The sequence below is a fragment of the Maniola jurtina genome, chromosome 14 (genome assembly GCF_905333055.1).
Source record: "Maniola jurtina chromosome 14, ilManJurt1.1, whole genome shotgun sequence".
NCBI classification, from domain to species: domain Eukaryota; kingdom Metazoa; phylum Arthropoda; class Insecta; order Lepidoptera; family Nymphalidae; genus Maniola; species Maniola jurtina.
In genome coordinates, this window is record NC_060042.1 from 2,515,223 (window position 1) to 2,534,782 (window position 19,560).

General features: G+C 36.4%; 1 protein-coding gene across 3 annotated transcripts in view; it reads right to left on the reverse strand.

The window, feature by feature from the left end:
- Positions 1 to 6,177: 6,177 nt before the first annotated feature.
- The window catches only part of LOC123871813 (WASH complex subunit 1-like), a 41,379-nt gene continuing 27,996 nt past the window's right edge, over positions 6,178 to 19,560 (reverse strand). For all 3 annotated transcript variants that reach the window (XM_045915789.1, XM_045915788.1, XM_045915787.1), the window contains one exon: positions 6,178 to 6,520. In XM_045915789.1, the coding sequence (XP_045771745.1) occupies positions 6,338 to 6,520 (183 nt within the window). In that variant the 3' untranslated portion in view covers positions 6,178 to 6,337. The remainder of the gene's footprint in view (positions 6,521 to 19,560) is intronic.

The window sequence follows — 19,560 nt, forward strand, 5'->3', positions numbered from 1 at the left end:
GTAGGTAGGTACCTACCTTTCTAGCGAGGTGCCTCTGCTTCTGCCGTTATAAATAATCAGAATGCGTGAAAAGTCGCTGACCCACGATTACCGCGATATTCGCTTAGGTGTACCGGGAAGAAAGAGTATCATCATACGAGTAAATTCAAAGTAGGGTCTATCATAAAAACTCTTTACTATTTTTATCGCCATCTGTTCAAAGTTTTTTTTTTGTAATTTGAAATGGAACAGCTATTTGCTCCCCTGGTCATTAATCTCTCCACCCTCATTATTTATTAATCCTCAGCGCTGCAGGCAGGCCTTTTTTACCTTACCATTTTGAGCCACAAACAGTGAACCAATTTGTTAATAAGGTTTTTTTTCATATAGGTATATTTACTCGTTTACGACGTAAATTATAACAAACTACTTAAAAATAGAGAAGCCCTAAATGAAACACACTTGCATTATTTTAAAATCTCATTTAATGACAGCAATAAAATTCATTCATACAACAAACGTATGTATAGGTACAAACACTGATTTAATTATCATTATATCAATGAATATACTACGTAAAATGGACATCGCTGTGACAAAAACTATTTACAAAACATTTAAAAGTATAAGATAAAACCTTGCACAGTTACACAATTCTATAACAATCTGCAGAAATTATTTAAATAATTGATTTTACATAAATATTGTTAAAACTCTAACAGTAGGTTTACAGCCCTATTGCAATGAGTTGCATCAATTTTCAGACTATTGGATCGGATTATTGTAATCGCAAACAATTGCAACGAGTAGATACGTTCCATTTAGCAATCACAACATTTACGATCAAATTCCAATAGGGATATACAATTACCGACCAAATGGAACGTAGCCATTAGTGCATTATATTTCACAATAATCAGATTCTACAGCAGGAAATCAGCTAACTAACATTGGTTTCTATCTATTGTACCCTTAAATAATAGTGTTACAATGACTTGATAAAAATGCAGTGTAAGAACTACGAGTATGTTACGTAGATCATTTAAATCAATCAGTCCAAAACTTAAGCATAATCTAAAAATAAGGCAAGTATTACTAATTACACGACGCTTATATAAGTAGACAATTTTATACATTTTTTAAACATCATACTCTACTATTTACAGATTTTAAATGAATTATAAACACAGATGCCATTGGATTTTAGATTTCTAAAAGAAGATGAAAAGAAACCTAAGTCTAATCAGATTTTTACTTATATATAGGCCACAGCTTACTATAATAAAATGGCATAACGTCAAGCGACTGTTCCAGCATCTACTGTGATTTATAGCCTAGGAGCAACTTTGAAGTAATGTTAATAATTAAAGTGCTCATGTAATATGTATTGGGAGTAACAACTCGGTTGTTGGCATCAATTAAGGCAAACTATTCGTATCCTTAATCATTGCACTAAATATTTTTCGGGCAGTCATTTGTCATGGTTAAAAAACAATTCATTTTAATCCAAGATATAAAAAGTAATAAAGTAAAGATTTTAATTAACAATAATAATTTATAGTATTGACCATATTACAGATAGATTGAATAATGAAACCCGACCTAAGTCGATTAGTTGCATTAGTGTTATAAATTCGTCTTTCCGTGTGAGAATAGGGTATAGCCTTCATTCTGTATTCTACGGTGAAAAGTGTCCCGTTACCACATAAAAGCCCACTTTATTTAATAATATAAACTTAATCCGGCTTGGATCGACTCACGAAAGTTAATCCACGTATCGAAACCAGCTAGTTCGCTGGAAATAACTGTGCGGCACCTACCCAGCATACAAATCGTTTTAAAATTGACAAATTGCTGTTTTCCACATTCTACGAGTTCCTAATTCAAAAATTAATATGTAATCCCTAGGTAGTGATAAGACCGCAAAATTGTATAATTTGCTTTACTTTTGTGTTTGTGTTCTCTGCACAAATTAATGTGACGTACAATAAAAGAAAATTCATAAATATACCTATGCGTTATTTTTGCATTCAGTTAATTTTGATTTTAACGCTGCTGATTTATATGTACGTGTATCATAATAACATGCAATTTATTCGTGTTTAATTTTTTGTTGCTTTCATCAATTAACCAAATCAACTTTATTAAAATGCTTCTCATAAAACCGATTTTTTTAAAGATTTTATCGCCGAAATGAATTAAGCGTAACTTACTTAATTTTTCTTATTATTACTTATAACCCAATTAATATTTTTAAAAAATCTTAAAGTAAGTATAAACATTAGAAGCTAAACGACATTTTTATACGCTCTTTCATAGAAGATATCAATTTTTTAAACTAAGTAAAACTTTGCAGAATAACAAAGCCAGCGTGTAAACTCCAAATATGGATTAATAAAAACCTTAGTAAAATCCGATCTTGTCGCCTTAATATGAAAATGCTTTATACCTACACAAATCATTATTTTCTAAATAACTTCATCTAATTAAATTGTATGAATAAAAGTAGCATAGGTCAGATACATAATAGTACGACTATTATATATTAACGTAATGTACCACATAAAATCTTTTCCAGATAGGCACGAACATCACATGATTTTCCAATCATTTTCACCTACTTCCCGTTACATAAATTTAAACGATGAATAAAATCTTTATAAACGAATTCGCAAAAACGCGGTTCAAATACCTATGTCAAGTAATTTATTAGGTATCTCAATTCCTAAGGTTTAATAATCACAGCATACTTAGCCAAGTTCACGCACATCGATAAAAATCTGAAGCGTTTTTCTTTAATGTGAGCGTATTTTATAACAATATAAAAAACAAACATTATTTTTCGGCAAAGAAATTAATACGACGCAAATTTCACGCGCAAAATCTATACATACAGTGCAACGAATACTTAATTCGTAAAGTATAATTACCCTACAATATTTTACTTCCAAAATCGCCGTACAGTAATAACCGTAAAGATTCGCCTTATTTGAAATACGACACGTAAAATTTAAAAGCTTCAATTTTTATTTTAACCTTAGCGCTACGTAGTACGTTTGTAAATATAAATTACATTACACAACGTCGTTTATTTTTGCTTATATTGTAAGTGCTTTTCATGTTTTCGAAGTTGATTTAAGTTGTAAAGCATAACTTATTCCTCAGAATATGCATGCAAGCATTGATAACAATAATATATTATATGCTACGTACAATACATAACAATAATATATTATATGCTAAGTAGTTCATGGCATTTAAAATCGTTCATATAAAAAGAACTTAACTGTTTACTAGTAAGCAGTGTAAGAGATTAAATTAATAATTAATTAGTATATTGGTATAAGTGTCTATACAATAGCTGCTTCATATTTCTTTCTTTTTCGGACAAAAACAAAGGCTTAGGTGCCCAGGAAAACAAAGCATAGCATAATATGGAGTTCTACCTACAATTTTAGGCGTATAGCATCAAGTTCCGTGTCGTTACCCGTCGCGCGGAGATGTGTGTGTATATTTTTTCTCCTCGATTCTGGAAATGCTAATCACCCGCGCCGGTTGATAGTTTGCGGGCCTGCTTATGTGCGCACCTTCCACGAAACGAAAGCGAGACAGCCGCTAGTGAGAAATGCGATTATCGTAATAACCTCCCGGAACCGGGGACCCTTTGTAAATAGAAATTTGTAAAATACGTCAACGCATCGATGTTTCAAACTTCCAACTATACATTGCATCCTAATCATCCAATTTGATTTAAATATTAAATTATTAGAACCCTAAATGATGTAACATTGATATATGTCGTTTCATATTTAATTGTGATCTATTGAACAAGTTGTAGTAAGAAGGGAAATTCGTAATACTTTTATATATGTGTAAAGTGACGTATCTACTATAAAACAAAATTTATTCATTCATTCATGTGCGTTAATCAGTTAACTTTGATTTTAATGCTGCTGTTGTATTTATCATAACGCAATTGTTTGACAAGTGGCTATTAAGAAGGGCAATTTATTCGTAATAGCCTCCCGGAACCGAGGGCCTTTTGTAAATAGAAATTTGTAAAATACTCGTACGTCAACGCATCGATGTTTTAAAGCTCAAACAATACACTGTGAATCCTACTACTCCAATTATGGTTAAATAATAAACTATTCGAAGTCTGATGTTACAGATTTATATTTTCTTGTACTTATTTTTATTGGACAAGGGACTAGCAAGGGCAATTTATTCGTAATAGCCTCCCGGAACCGGGGGCTCTTTGTAAATAGAAAGTAAAATAACTTGAACGCGTATTTACATTGAACTTATGATTGGAAATCATTTTTAGCCAATTTGTATTCAAATCATCCAATTACAATCAAATATTAACCTGTTCTATTTTTAACCCCCGACCCAAAAAGAGGGGTGTTATAAGTTTGACGTGTGTATCTGTGTATCTCTATATACTTACTACACACGTCAAACTTATGACACCTCTCTTTTTGGGTCGGGGGTTAATGATTAAAATAAAGCGTGTCTATTTGCAGCTACAGTGTAAGCAATGTGTGAATATGTTATCATTAATTATGTTAGGACTATTATAGTCTTTTGCTACTTTTATGCAATTTATAGTTCAAAGTGGCATAACCTGGATTCGAACCCGCGTCCCATACACTCTACACGCATTAATTATGTACTTGGCCATCATAGCCTCACAGGCGGTGTTAGTAATGACCTTTTAATCGTTAGCAAGAAACATTTTTAAAACTGATTAGCGTTGTCGATTCAGTGGCAAGCTATTCCGAGAACTCGGAACGATTAAGATAGTCAAAAACAACCGGTATACAAATATGATGTATCGATTTTTTTATTCAATAAGGGTACGCTCGCACTACGAAATTACACCGCTCGATTTTTCCCGTAAAATTCTGTGACATAAAATGGATGAAGATGTTCGCAAGTGCGTGCGGGCTTTATACAATTTCCATATTGATATGTCACAGAATTCTTCTTTGTTTTTAATTTATGGACTAGCGCTTGGCTTACTTAATCAGACTTGCTGGCAAGTGATAATGCAGCTTATAACTTGAAACGCTCTTGCATAAAAGATTTCACGGGAAATTTCGGAGTGCGGGCTTATCCTAATAGAAATTTTATAATGAGGGCATGAGAAGCGTCGATAAAAGATGAAAATCATGTCTTAGATAAAAATCATTAATTTACAAACAAAGTCAACGAAGCCGAGCTTTTTCGTTTGGCAGAAAACATGGCATTATTATATAACGAGATGATGGACAACATTTAATATCTAGTGGTAGAAAAAATCCTTTGCCTGTTTTCACTTATTACACCATACCCTTTTTTATTCAATAACAGTTTGATTTCAAGACTTGATCTCACGACTAATCTATACGATTGGCTTGGACAATACAGTATTTAGTTACCCGAAACAAAACATAAGAAAATATTTAACGTATTTTGTCTTTGATAGGTTAGTAAGACGGCGAAAACTCTCACCTCTAGATTCTAGAAGTTAAGCTGTGGAGTTGGTTCATTACTGTTGAGAATACGATAGTTTATAGGAATGTAAACATCAAATAGATAGTGACATAAAACATATCAGGGTTCACCCAAATGCTATAATCCAAGTTGCATGATTAAAAATGTAGACACATAAACGTCGACTAACTACCCTTAAGTCGTAACATCGATTCTACGCGACAGTAAATACGTTACATACAACTTTGCATATTATTTGATAACATTAATACAGTGTCAATTAGTGTCTAACACTGAATGATAGCCATCAAGTTCATTTTTAGGGTTCCTTACCTCAAAAGGAAAAACGGGACCCTTATAGGATCACTTTGTTGTCTGTCTGTCCATCCGTCCGTCGTGTCTGTCAAGAAAACCTATAGGGTACTTCCCGTTGACCTAGAATCATGAAATTTGGTAGGTAGGTTGGTCTTATAGCACAAGTAAAGGAATAAATCCGAAAACCGTGGAAATTAAAATGTGTTTCAATTTTCAAAGTTAGATAACTATACCAAGTGGGGTATCATATGAAAGAGTTTTACCAGTACATTCTAAAACTGATTTTCATTTATTTTTATGCATAATAGTTTTTGATTTATCGAGCAAAATGTCGGAAAAATACCCAAGTACGGAACCCTTGGTGCGCGAGTCTGACTCGCACTTGGCCGGTTTTTAATCCATTGAAGGTTTTCTACGAAAAAATATTTTACGAAGCACCCGAAAACCTTGTGAAGCAGCAATGTAGAACCATCCAACCTCGGTGGCTATCATTCATTGTTAGACACTGAGTTAGCGAATCAACCCGCTGCTCTGTAGTACATGGTAGATTACATTAAAACCTGGTCTACTCCCAGTCTTCGCCGCTGGAGGACTGCTGGGGCGAGGACTCGGTGGGCTCCGGGATGACGCTCGCTAGCGTGTGCAGCACGGTGCCGCCTGCGCGCTCGGCGCCGGAGATGCCGCGCCGACGCATCGACAGCTTGGCGTGCAAGTCCGCCATCAGGTCGCCGCCGATCGACTTGGTGCCCTGCCAAAAACAATTCTCGTTAATATCAGTGGAAAGCAATGACTTTCTAAGCATGGACACATCGTGGCATACAACACAAGAGCCCAAACATGGCACACGTTTCTAAATTCACCCTATGTAGCTTCAACTGCTCCATTTATACATTCCCGCTAACATTCAAGTCCTGTAAACTAACCTCAGTGATTAAGCCGCAATGTAAATCGATTATTGCACTCGAAGCTGAATAAGGTGATTTTAGAAGCAAACTTGAACAAAAAATGGAATGGAGTAGTGTAGCACTATTAATTTTTGTTATTTCTTTGAGAGATTTTTCGTTTTTGTAAATATTAAACTATTATACTATATCTATACTATATACTATTCTGCTCGTGCTGATTCACTGACTGACTGACTGACTGACTGACTGACTGACTGACTGACTCATTTGATCACCTCTTCTGTTTTTTACCGATGTATGTTTTTTTTTTACCGATGGTTTCGTATAGAGGACAAAAAATGATTCGGAGGAAAAATATGGATAGAGCTGATGATTGAGGATTTCGGTGAGGAGCACGGCCAGGGTATTGAAGATAGGTGGGGGGTGCTCGAACAAATGTCACTCAGAACTTCATCCAATTGACAGGGAGCTGAAAAATAAAACCAAAATGGCGGATTCAAGATGGGCCTTGAATCAAGATGGCCAAAGGCCTCCCACCAGCCAACCTAAACCAATTAAGAAAATCTCAATCGGCCCAGCCGGGAATCGAACCCGGGACCCTCGTCATACAATTCCACCGCGTTACCACTGCGCACTGGAGGTCGTCAAAAGATCTATCTATACATATAATAAAATTGTAGAAAAGTGGTGTCTGTACAATGGAAATATATAAAAAAAAGTAGCAGGGGTTGTTAATAATAACAACCCCTGCTACTTTTTTTTTATCGATACCGAACCCGAAATTGTAATTAATTTTTTTTTGTCTGTTTGTCTGTGTGTTTGTGCACGCTAATATCAGAAACGGCTAATTCGATTTAGATACGGTTGTCACTAATATATTGTAGTAAGCTTCACTTAACATTTAGTGTTTATTTCATGTCAATCGGTTCATAAATAAAAAAGTTATGTCAATTTAAAGAATCACGGCGAACATTTTTAACGTACAGATACACGCCTCGCGCCTGAGCGTCCGTGGCTATATAAAGCGCGCTGAGAGCTATTCCACGCGAACGAAGTCGCGGGCACAGCTAGTAATAAAATAAATCTGATACAATAATGGCCAATAGATTTTACATTGAACAAAAAAAAGCTACTCCACAGTTTTGTTTTTCCGACATTCGTGACGCGCCCTTCCATCTGTCTCTTTCCGATGTGCGTGAGGGAAAGGAATGGGAACATTGTAAATAATTTTAGATATTTCTAGTGTTTTCAATGGTTTTACTAAATATTTTACACTTTTTCGCATGTTATCTTACGTAAATAAAATTAACTTACCGGTGGTAAGTCACACCATCTCTTTTCTGCGTCGTTAACATATTATTTTGGCACTTTTTGATCGCGCATTTAGGCGTCTTGACAGCTTTGCAGTCAACATGCGACTAATGAAGAAAGTGTGCTTACACCGAGTATAAGCACACTTACTTGGTCCCTTGTTATGCGCGCCAGTGCGATGTCCTTGCTTAGAAAGTCATTGGTGGAAAGAAATAAAAAACCGGTCAAATGCGAGCGGGATTCGCACACCAAGGATTTCGTACCATCGTAGGAGACAACAATTTTTTGCTTTTAATTTGCATGGCAGCCATTTTCATAATTTGTTAGGAGCTATGAAATAAACACCGTGAAAAAATTACAACTCTCTACCTATTACGGTTCTTGAGATATGGCCCGCTGACAGACGGACGGACAGCGGAGACAGACTGAAGACAGCGGAGGCTTAGTGATAGGGTTATAATAATCCTTTTCAGGGTTCCGTACCCAAAGGGTGCAAACGGGACCCTTTGGACACGGAACTCTGAAAAGGGAATCCCGTTCGTGATTGAACAGTTTATATCTTTCTGGCATATCCACCAGCGCGTTCCAAATAAAAGTTCTCATTCAGTTCAAGTAGTTTAGTGAGAACTTCAAGTATTAAAATCAGTGACGTATAAAGTCAATGAAATTTTGTACACACGATCTATTAAAAAATATCTGAGTCTGTGGTTTGTCGCAGTACCCATGTTCTATATCAATTTGTAAAAAGTGAGTAGGTACTTCAATAAAAGAAAATATCAATTGAATTCAAGTTAAAAAGTTCAAGGCAAACAGATATGGCGATCCCAAAGTGTCGACAAATAAAGCAATTGACTGACAAACAACGCTGTTACTCCGAGGGTCAGAGTGAGTGATGGCCCGGAGAATCTGTTGATAACGGACGAAGGAAGGTCATTGGCATGCGTAAACAACTGAACGATAACAATTAATTATAAGAAGAGAACGAAATGATGATAACGATTTAATTATAGGAATAGCAAGTTATATAAACATACAATACCAATTCCCAATAATTTTGAAAAGATGCGTGAATAATAAATGATAACAATTAATAATTATTATTATAAGAACAGCACAACATAATAATACTATTTTTATTATAGGAATAGCAAGTTATACGAACATACAGTACCAATTTCCTACAATCTCGATTTATCAATTGTGCCGATTCACACTTTAAGAAAAATGGAAATAATTTAATGATAAAAGAACAATAAAAAAGGTTTTCCGAGAAATGATCCGAAAGGCAAATAATGTTATTAAATTTACTTTGAGATTATAATAAATGTGAGTCATAAAATGAGAATTGAGAGAGGGCCATGATTTATCATAAGTGCATGCGGCTTAAATTTTCCAATAAAGCTCTTCGATTGATACGACCCGCAGAGGTCGCGACAAAAGAGGTTTTGTTGTCATTCAAACCCGCCGCTCTCTCGATAACCCTATCTCTTTCTAACAGGCTGCAGGATAAACCTCAATTGAATAATTCAAGTAATAAACATTTGGGACCGAACCTGCTCTTCCTTTTTAAGGCCACTTTAATGGTATTCCGACGAGCGGATACCGAGAAGTAAGCGAGCCGGAAAAAATAAGAGAGCAAAAGGCATTCTACGTAGTGCAAAATGTAAATTCTTCAGATGGTCATGATTTTCCGGAGATTTGTGGGTCGTGCGCGCACTCCATACTACTGAAGTTACGCGAATCCTTATTATAGGATATTATAGCGCATAACTGAGTAGGCTTCTACGGTAGTGCGAGAGGGTGACAATTGTCACAAGTTAACGAATCACTGAGCTCTCGCGTCACGTCATCACACCCTTCCGCACCGCTCCACTACCGCAGGAATCTACTCAGTTATGCGCTATGCCTGTAGCAATTATAAATAAACTGACGTCATCCACAGTCATTTTTGAGGCTGCGAACTAGATACAATAACAAGTGTAAATTAAAAATTTATAACACCCCCGACGATCCAAAGTATTTGAGTTTTCCAAAACATCATTTTCAAATAAATAATTATCCATCCATCTTGACAGCTTGACATTTTTCTATTGACATAATATTATGAACCTAACGGTTATCTAACCTTCTTTTCTACAAGAAAACTAGAAAAGAGCTGATAACTCTTAAACGGCTGAACCAATTTTTTTAGATTATAGCTAAGAACACTCTCGATCAAGCCACCTTTCAAACAAAAAAAACTAAATTAAAATCGGTTCATTCGTTTAGGCGCTACGATGCCACAGACAGATACACAGATACACAGATACACAGACACACAGATACACAGATACACACGTCAAACTTATAACACCCCTCTTTTTGGGTCGGGGGTTAAAAACTAACAATAAAATAGTTCATAGAATTGTAGCAAGTATAACATAATATCTTTGTGGTAAACCCATAAATGCAAGACAATTCTAACAAATAGCGCGCAATGAACAATAACATAATAGAAGCTTATTCCTCGGACCTAGCTTAGTAGACATAAAACGCGTTTCAGTTAAGGCCAAGCGTTTGTGTTAAAAATATCAGAAAAACTTAATAAAAAATTCATTTCACGCATGTGGCCCTAAAGGGTCTTAAACGATACACTTAATTTGACATGGTACATGTTACAAATCCCTTTTTTTGGGTTCCGTACCACGTACCAGAAGGGTGAACTGAATCCTATTACTTTAGTCTCCGCCCGCTGTCTGCCCATCTGTATGTCAGCGGGCTGTATCTCATGAACCATTAAGTAGAGAATTAAATTTTCACAAAATGTGTATTTATTTCTATTGCCACTATAACAACAGATAATAAAATTTTCGAAATGGTTGCCATTTAAATTAAAAGTAAATAACAAGTGTAAATTAAAAAAATATAACACCCCCGACAAGTTGAAGGTTACACTAGAAAAGAGCTGATAACTTTCAAACAGCTGAACCGATTTTCTTGGATTCTCGGATGAACACTCTCGATCAAGCCACCTTTCAAAAAAAAAAAACTAAATTAAAATCGGTTCATTAGTTTAGGAGCTACGATGCCACAGACATGAGACAGATACACACGTCAAACTTATAACACCTCTCTTTTTGGGTCAGGGGTTAAAAAGTACATAGTGTTATATGTTGTACGATGGTACAGAATCCTTTCATGTGCGAGTCCGACTCGCACTTGACCGGTTTTTTTATTTCTTTTTCATTTATACATTATGCGTGATGCATGCTCGCTGGGAGAAGTTTTGAATGGAACAATCGAGCATTCGACGCGGCTGCAAGATCACGGACGCTGAGTCTACCCTGCCGTCCTAAACAAGTATACTCAGGAATTTCAAATAATCGATTTCTTTAGTAAAAGGTCTTGGTATAGTAGCTTTTGTTTTCTTTGTTCAGTTGGTTTGAAGCTGGACGCACGTTTGTACGCAAGGTTTAAATTATTTTCTTTTTCTGGTGACTCCCAATCCACTATTGGAGGTTGGCCGTCATCTCGTCATATAATTCGTCCTGTCTTTCGCCAACGACAAAGTTGTGCTACTTGGCTATCCCGGTCCATTCTCGGATGTTTCTAAGCCACGATTTTTTTTTCTACCGAAGCTTCGCTCTCCCTCATTTCGCCCATTATGATGATCTGAAGGAGACGATATCAGTCATGTCTGAGAAAATGTCCCAGATGATGACTTTTCTGATACTTAATTAAAAATCACATAATTCCGAAAAGAGGAGTGTGCCCAGGATCGAACCTCGGACTTCCCGATAAGGAGGCCCACGTTTTAACCACTAGACTTTCACCGCTCATAAGTATTTTTAACGTTCTTAAGTTGTAGTTCGTAGCTTGCTAAGTTTTCGTACTACGATCCGGAATACCCTAAAAGTACTTTGCGTGTGACGCTATAGGTTGTGAGTTGAATACTTTGCGTGTGACCCTATGGGCTGTGACCGTAAAATGGTAAGCCTAATGTGTGATAAGCTTAATGTTTTGTTTGCGTTCCAAATGCAAAGCAGCCTTTGCGTCACCGCGCAGACACCCACGCAGCTTTTTTAGGAACAATCCCGTTCTTGAATCTTTGAGGTGAACGGCGCTGTAGCATTGCTGAAGCGAGTTTTTTATTGCGCAGGTCCGTTACCATTTAAGGCCTGGACAGAAAAAGGTAGAACATAACACTAAACATTCTGACGATCACTCTGGCACAGTGGCGACTGCTGTGATCCCATATGTGGGAGGTCTGGGGTTCAATTACCAGCAGGGGCAATTCAGGAATTAATAATTTTGAAACTGTTCTAATCAAGTTTGGTGGAAGATTACGACCGTGGCTAGTTACTCTATCGGCAAAGCCGTGCCGTGGAAACCGATAAGGGGTATGGATTTCATAAAACTAGCATACCCCTTTCAAGACAGCATCATTTTACTTGCCACTAGGTGTGATTGCAGTCTTGAAGGGCTAACCTGTAATAGATTGAGTACGATGTGTAATAAATACGATGGACTGTATGAAGCTTACGTCGTACTTCAGAGTGCAACAGCGAGAGCTGAAGTGCAGGTTCTATGCGCTCCGCAAATCAAATTCAATTATTTGCCAGATTGAGTATCTTTTATGGGAAAGAAGACGTTCCGACAGAATAAGGAAGTAAGAATTGTATAAAAACAAACGAACGAAAGTTGATTATATTAGAAATCCTATCGGATTCACGTTATTAGCGTTATCGCCATCGCCAAGAGTCGTTTCCTTTGCTCTGTGAGTCTTTTGATGGGTCGATTCACACTGACTTATAGTCGACGCGAAAAATGTAATATATTACGTACTCGTAGCATACCGACCTCTATCTCCACAAAGTAATGCACGCATTCGACAAAATGTACGTCTTTCGTCTTTTTTCTCGCTAGAAATTTGTGCAAGATAGAGTTTAATGTGATTCTAGATCGATTCGATTCTTTTTGATTCTGTGCCAGTGTGAATCGACCCTAAGGTGACGATTTATCTGCATCAGGTCTTTTTTCGCACGTTTCTACTGAAATTTGATTATTATCTGTTAAAAATAGTTTACTGTTAAACTAGCCGATTGTTACGCGTAACTAAAGTATTGAATTGAATTAAAAGTAACCGGTAGTGCAGGTGTACTAGCTGACATTCTTGCGCATATTGCATATTGGAAAGCTAGCACGAAAACTTGCTAATTGCACAGGTCGATTCAATAAGCAGATGATATTGAAAGAGATATATCTATAGATTCTGCTTGAAAAGGTTAATATAGGTACATATAAAACAAGTGTAAATTAAAAATTTTCAACACCCCCGACAAATCATTTTCAAATAAATAATTATGTATATCTAGGCAACGTCCATCTTGACAGCTTAACATTCGTCAATTGACACTTGAATATTATAAACCTAAGGGTTATCTAACCTTCTTTTCTACAAGAAAACTAGAAAATAGCTGATAACTTTTAAACGGCTGAACCAATTTTTTTGGATTATAGCTAAGAACACTCTCGATCAAGCCACCTTTCAAACAAAAAAAAGTAAATTAAAATCGGTTCATTCGTTTAGGCGCTACGATGCCACAGACAGATACACAGATACACACGTCAAACTTATAACACCCCTCTTTTTGGGTCGGGGGTTAACAAAAAAATGACTGGCTGACTGATCTATCAACACACAGCTCAAACTTTTAGACAGATTGGACTGAAAGGCATGGAGATAACTGTTATGAGGTAGATATCCGCTAAGATTTTTTTTTAATCCGACCCATAAGGGGGTAAAATAGGAGTAAAAAAATTGGTATAGTCTACGCGAATAAAGCCGCGGGTATAAGCTAGTAAATTATAAAAAAAAAACAACTTTTTTAAGCTTTCCGAACCCGAAGGGTGCCAACGTGACCCTAACTCTCCGCTGTATTTCTTGTTGGTCTGTCAGCAAGATGTATCTCATGAATAGGTAGAGACTTGAAATTCTCAAGAGCTGTATACATTATTGCCGCAACATAACAAATTATAAAAACTTCAAAATGGCCGATATGTAAAAAATACAAATAAATCTTGTACGACGGTACGGAGTACTTCGAGTACGACTCGCATTTGACCTTTGGTTTTTTTTAAATTCATTTATAGACCAGGAGTTAGGTGCAGAAATCAAACTTGCTGGCAAGTGATGATGTAGTCGTAATATGATTATAATACATCAATGAAATATGAGATGAGATGATATGAGATCAGATGAATATAATACAGCAAGTATGTCGTGCAAGTTTTATCACCACAGTTTTTGATAAGTGCGCACAAAAACTCGATTGTCCGGGTGAAAAAGGAGACCTGTTCATTCTCCCAACTTCAAATGAGCCCTGTTTGAAGCCGTGTTCAAGGAATTATCTATAAAAACAATGCGGCCTGTGTCTCGCGGCCGAAAGGAACGCATTTTCTCGGGAAGTGCACGCGACAAAGCCGCTCGTGGGAAATGTAGCGTTTAGTAGAAATCATTAATTCCACTTAAACGTCAACAAGTCGAATTGCCTGCGATGCGATGGGTTTGAAAGAAATTATGATCATAACAAACTGTAACTTCCTCATCTGACTGATGTTTTCAGATTCGGCCCCTCAAACTAAAACAAAATTAAGTTCATAACTAAAACCCGACAAGTCCTCATAATACAGTTTTTATATCGCTTGGTATGTATTTTAATATTGTACTATATTGATAAACTCGGAATTATCTTCTCTACCATTCGACATCTCACTCGATACGATAGCAAAAAAGAAAATTTTAGAGACCTCCACTTTTTGTTGGATGTAGGTACCATCCGCCATATTGATGTTGTTCATGTAGATTTTTCCAGATAATCTTCAAAAAGGTTTATTTTAGCAAAAATGTTTAGGCAACGTGAATGAAGAATTTTCAAACAACCCTCCTTTGGGGCTTCGCCGCAGTGGGTAAAAAGGTAGACAACATCTATTTTTTAATTTTATTTTCACAATATAGAAGACAATAGTAATTCCGTTTTTAAATGACCATTCCATATTTCATAATTCTCAACTCAGAGCAAAAAAGAGAATTCAATCCTCGAAGGAGGACCATTACATTTTACGATGGCAAAAAGGATTCATAACGATATAATTTGAGTTATATCAAGAGCCGAACTCCGAATAAACGTCTCCTATTATTGTAAAGGTCAGTGCGACAGTTATGTGCATCTTGGAGCGTCTTGTGGATAAAAACAAAAATATGTTTCGGCGAAACGTCACGGCATTCGTCCAGTGGCTGGCGAACGACGGCATCTTATTAAAAACCGGTAATAGCGTTTTCACATTATCCGATACGATATCGAGGTACGAACAGCGTATGGAACGTTCATCTGCATTTTCCTTTGCTTTTGGTTCGAGCGGAGAATAATCAGGGTCTCTTGACAGACAATTTGGAGGCCTTCGAAGCGTGAGGTTTTCCGTGATTGCTCCAGAGTGTTGCCGTGGAGGGATTTTACAAATAAAATCGCACATTATTCGGCCTCTCCTCTTGTAAGTTGATATATCTTGCTCGCGACATCGTCCGCGTAGATTTAGGTTTTCAAAAATCCCGTGGGAATTCCTAGATTTTCCTGGATAAAAAGTAGCCTAATGTCACTATGTCCATGCAAAAAATCATGTCAATCCGTTGCTCTATGCGACAAACAAACAACCTAATAAACCAACAAACAAAACACTTTTGCATTTGTAATATGGGTACTGATTTCCTATCCTCAGCCCAATAAAAACTTTTCTAAAAGGACCGTCTTCCTTTGATTGAAGTACCTAGCTCAAATTTTAGAAATAACATGTATTCAGAAATCAGAACAGAAAACTAGGTATAACAACAGAAGATAGTGAACAGACCTGACGATATCGGACAGTATAATGATGTAGAAAAACGCAATAAATATGGATTGTCTTCATTTGCCACCGGCCCACCACCCATCACTTGCATTATCATGTACCAATTTGGAATTCACAATTATTAAAAATGTTATCATAATAAAAGGTCTGTCACGACATATCGAGGATATGAATGTTTTCTGAAGAAAAGACAGGATACCGCATTGTGTTTAGGGTTACACCCGAAGACCAAAGACTATTTTTTTTTTTTTTTTTTTTTTTTCAAAAATTTATTACTACGAGTAAGCCTCCGCTGTCCGTCCGTCTTTACGACTGTCTGTCAGCGGACTTTATCTCGTGAACCGTAATAGGTAGCGAGTTGGAATATTCACAGAATGTGTATATTTCCTATTGCCGCTATATCAACAAATAGTATAAATTACAAAATGGCAATATTAATGATTTAAAAAAAATTAAAAAGTGTTTCTTGTACAATGGTACGGAAGTACGGAACCCTTCGTGTGCGAGTCTGATGATCGACAGTCGTATATCGATTGCTATCAATGTAAATGACTCTTCGATTGCGTGCGTTCGATTCACTATCTGATAAGGTTCATTAATAGACTACTTAAAAAATACTGAGTATTCTTCATGTAACATTTCGACATGAGTTATTTACCCTAACTTTTTCCTTGTTTCTTAATTTAATTTTATTCGTCATATCCATAACTCATAGTCAAAATATAAGAATTTCGTCATAATCATGAGGTATCACTTATAGTTAGTTGTAAAAGACAATAAGTGCAAAGTTTTGTGAATAACAGATTTCAATTGGCAGGATTGATCTTTAGGAGCCAAGGAAGGAATTAAGAAGAACTGAACGTGGGGGAAGAAAGAGGACCCCACAGACTGTTATTGATACCTATTTACCAATGTCCATTCGTTAAGGTATTAAGCCAAGTTTGGTACAATTTTTGAATAAATCAAGAATGCTGAATTCATTTATGGAATCATAATGGCACCATTCAGAAGGGAAAACCAGTAAAATTATGGTTTTCTCTTTTTTTACCCGACTACGGCAAAGCCGAAAGGAAGGGTTATTAGGTTACAATAGATAAAATAAACTACATATAAATAAGAAAGCTGAACAGTTTTTTACGTAGCTGAGTAGCTACGACTGCAATTTTTATTTAAAAGTCCAGCCGCAAAAATATAGTTAATTAATAATTCATCATTACTTCTAGATTCGGACTATATTGAAAAGCACCCTACCTACAACAACAAAAAAAAAACACTTATTTATTCACGCACGTGTAAAGTAAGAATAGAATAGAATAGAATAGATTTTTATTCAAATAAACTTTTACAAGTGCTTTTGAGTGGTCAAATAATTTACCACTGGTTCGGAATGCCGTACACAATAGGTACAGAGAGGATTATTTATCGAAGTGCTATCATCTACATTATAGCAGCCACAAGAGCTTCCGCGAAGCAGAACAGCGTACAATTATCGCGGTTTCCTTGAACCAACCCTGACAGACAGACTGGCAGACAGACAACGAAGTGATGCTATTAAGTTCCTTTTTTTCTCTGGAGATACCTACGGAACCATAACGAGAAAAAACACTTATTTATTTACACACGTGTAAAGTAATTACCACAATAGGTACAGATAGGATTATGTACCGAAGTGCTATCACCTCCATTATAGTAGCCACAAGAGCTTCCGCGAAGAACAGCGTACAATTATCGCGGTTTCCTTGAACCGACTCAGATCGTAATTATACATGTGTTGATGATTTGTTTTATTTCACAAAACACGATCAGTGATACGTTCTCTTCTACCTCTTCTAAGAGCTTCATGGATTTAACTTAAAATCAATTAGAATAAAAGTGTAAATTAAAAATTTATAACATCCCCGACAAGTGAGGGTTACAGTAACTAGAAAAGAGCTGATAACTTTCAAACGGCTGATCCGATTTTCTTGGATTAAAGCTAAGAACACTCTCAATCAAGCCACCTTTCAAATAAAAAAACTAAATTAAAATCGGTTCATTAGTTTAGGAGCTACGATGCCACAGACAAATACACAGATACACACGTCAAACTTATAACACCCCTCTTTTTGCGTCGGGAGTTAAAAATAGAAATGTTTTTTACAGTTCCGTACCCAAAGGGTGCCAATGGGACTTTATTGCTAAGCCTCTGCTGTCCGCTCATCCGTCCGTCTGTCCGTCCGTCCGTCCGTCTTCCTGTCAGTGGGTTGTATCTCGTGAACCGTAATAGGTAGAGAGTTGAAATTTTCCCACAATGTGTCTTGCTATTTTTTTTAAATTTATGAATTTAATGTGTTATTTCTTGCATGATGGTATGGGATTCTGGACTCGCACATGAGCCTCGACTCAACGCAATACGAGACGGTTGCTAAATGACAAAAAGTTTTAGAGAAAGTCCTTTACCACTACTTCGGAATGCTCTCCCTACCGAAAAAACTAGCAACTATATGAATTCTAAAATACGCCTCCAATGTTATCAAAGAAACTATAAAACATTATTTTTATTCATTTTACTTCATTACTAGCTGACGCCTGCGACTTCGTCCGCGTGGATTTAGGTTTTTCGAAATCCCGTGGGAACTCTTTGGTTTTCCGGGATAAAAAGTAGCCTATGTGCTAATCCAGGATATTATCTATCTCCATTCCGAATTTCAGCCAAATCCGTCCAGTAGTTTTTGCGCGAAGGAGTAACAAACATACATACACACACACACACACACACACACACACACACACATACAAACTTTCGCCTTTATAATATTAGTGTGATTATGTTGCTAATCATTTAATTAAACGACTTATAAAAGGAGGAGTTTCTCAATTCGATATTTTTCTCATGCATTCCGGTTATAGAATTTATCAATTAAGACGTTTATGGTACTGTGAGAGTATAGTTGTTAATTACTTTAATTTTAGACTACCAACTAATATAATTTTATTGTTGTTGACACAAAACATTTATAAGGTGAACCAATTAAGAACCTGAACGACATAAAAACCGGGCAAGAGCGAGTCGGACTCACACACGAAAGGTTCCGTACCATCGTATAAGAAATAACACGTTTTAATTTTTTGGTGATGTATTGATTTTTCCTTAACTTATGCTATAACTTATAGGCCGGTAGCAGTGTCTTATAGCCTATAAGACATTGCTACCTGCCAAATTTCATGATTCTAATTCAACGGAAGGTTTTGATTCCCCTGACGGGTCTTGACAGATACGACAGACAGACCAGCAGACAGGTAGACAGACAGACCGACAACGAAGTTATCCTATAAGGTTTACTTTTTCCCTCTTGAAGTACGGAACCCTAAAATGTGGATTTGAATCGCACCCAGTCAAGGCCAAGACTGCAATTTTTTAAACCAACAAAAAATCGCTGTTTATAAAGGTGTTTTTCTGAAAAAAGCAACGATGAAACTTGGTTGTTATCGTCGATACGGCTTTTAAAAGGCGCCTATATAATAGCGTAATTAATTTTATTAACACATTTATTGGAAGAAGGAACGAATGACCTTTACGATAGACTGATACCTTATAATTCTGCTAACTGATGCCCGCGACTTCGTTCGCGAGGGTATAGGTTTTTAAAAATCCCACGGGAACTCATTGATTTTTCGGGATAAAAAGTAGCCTATATGTTAACTCAGG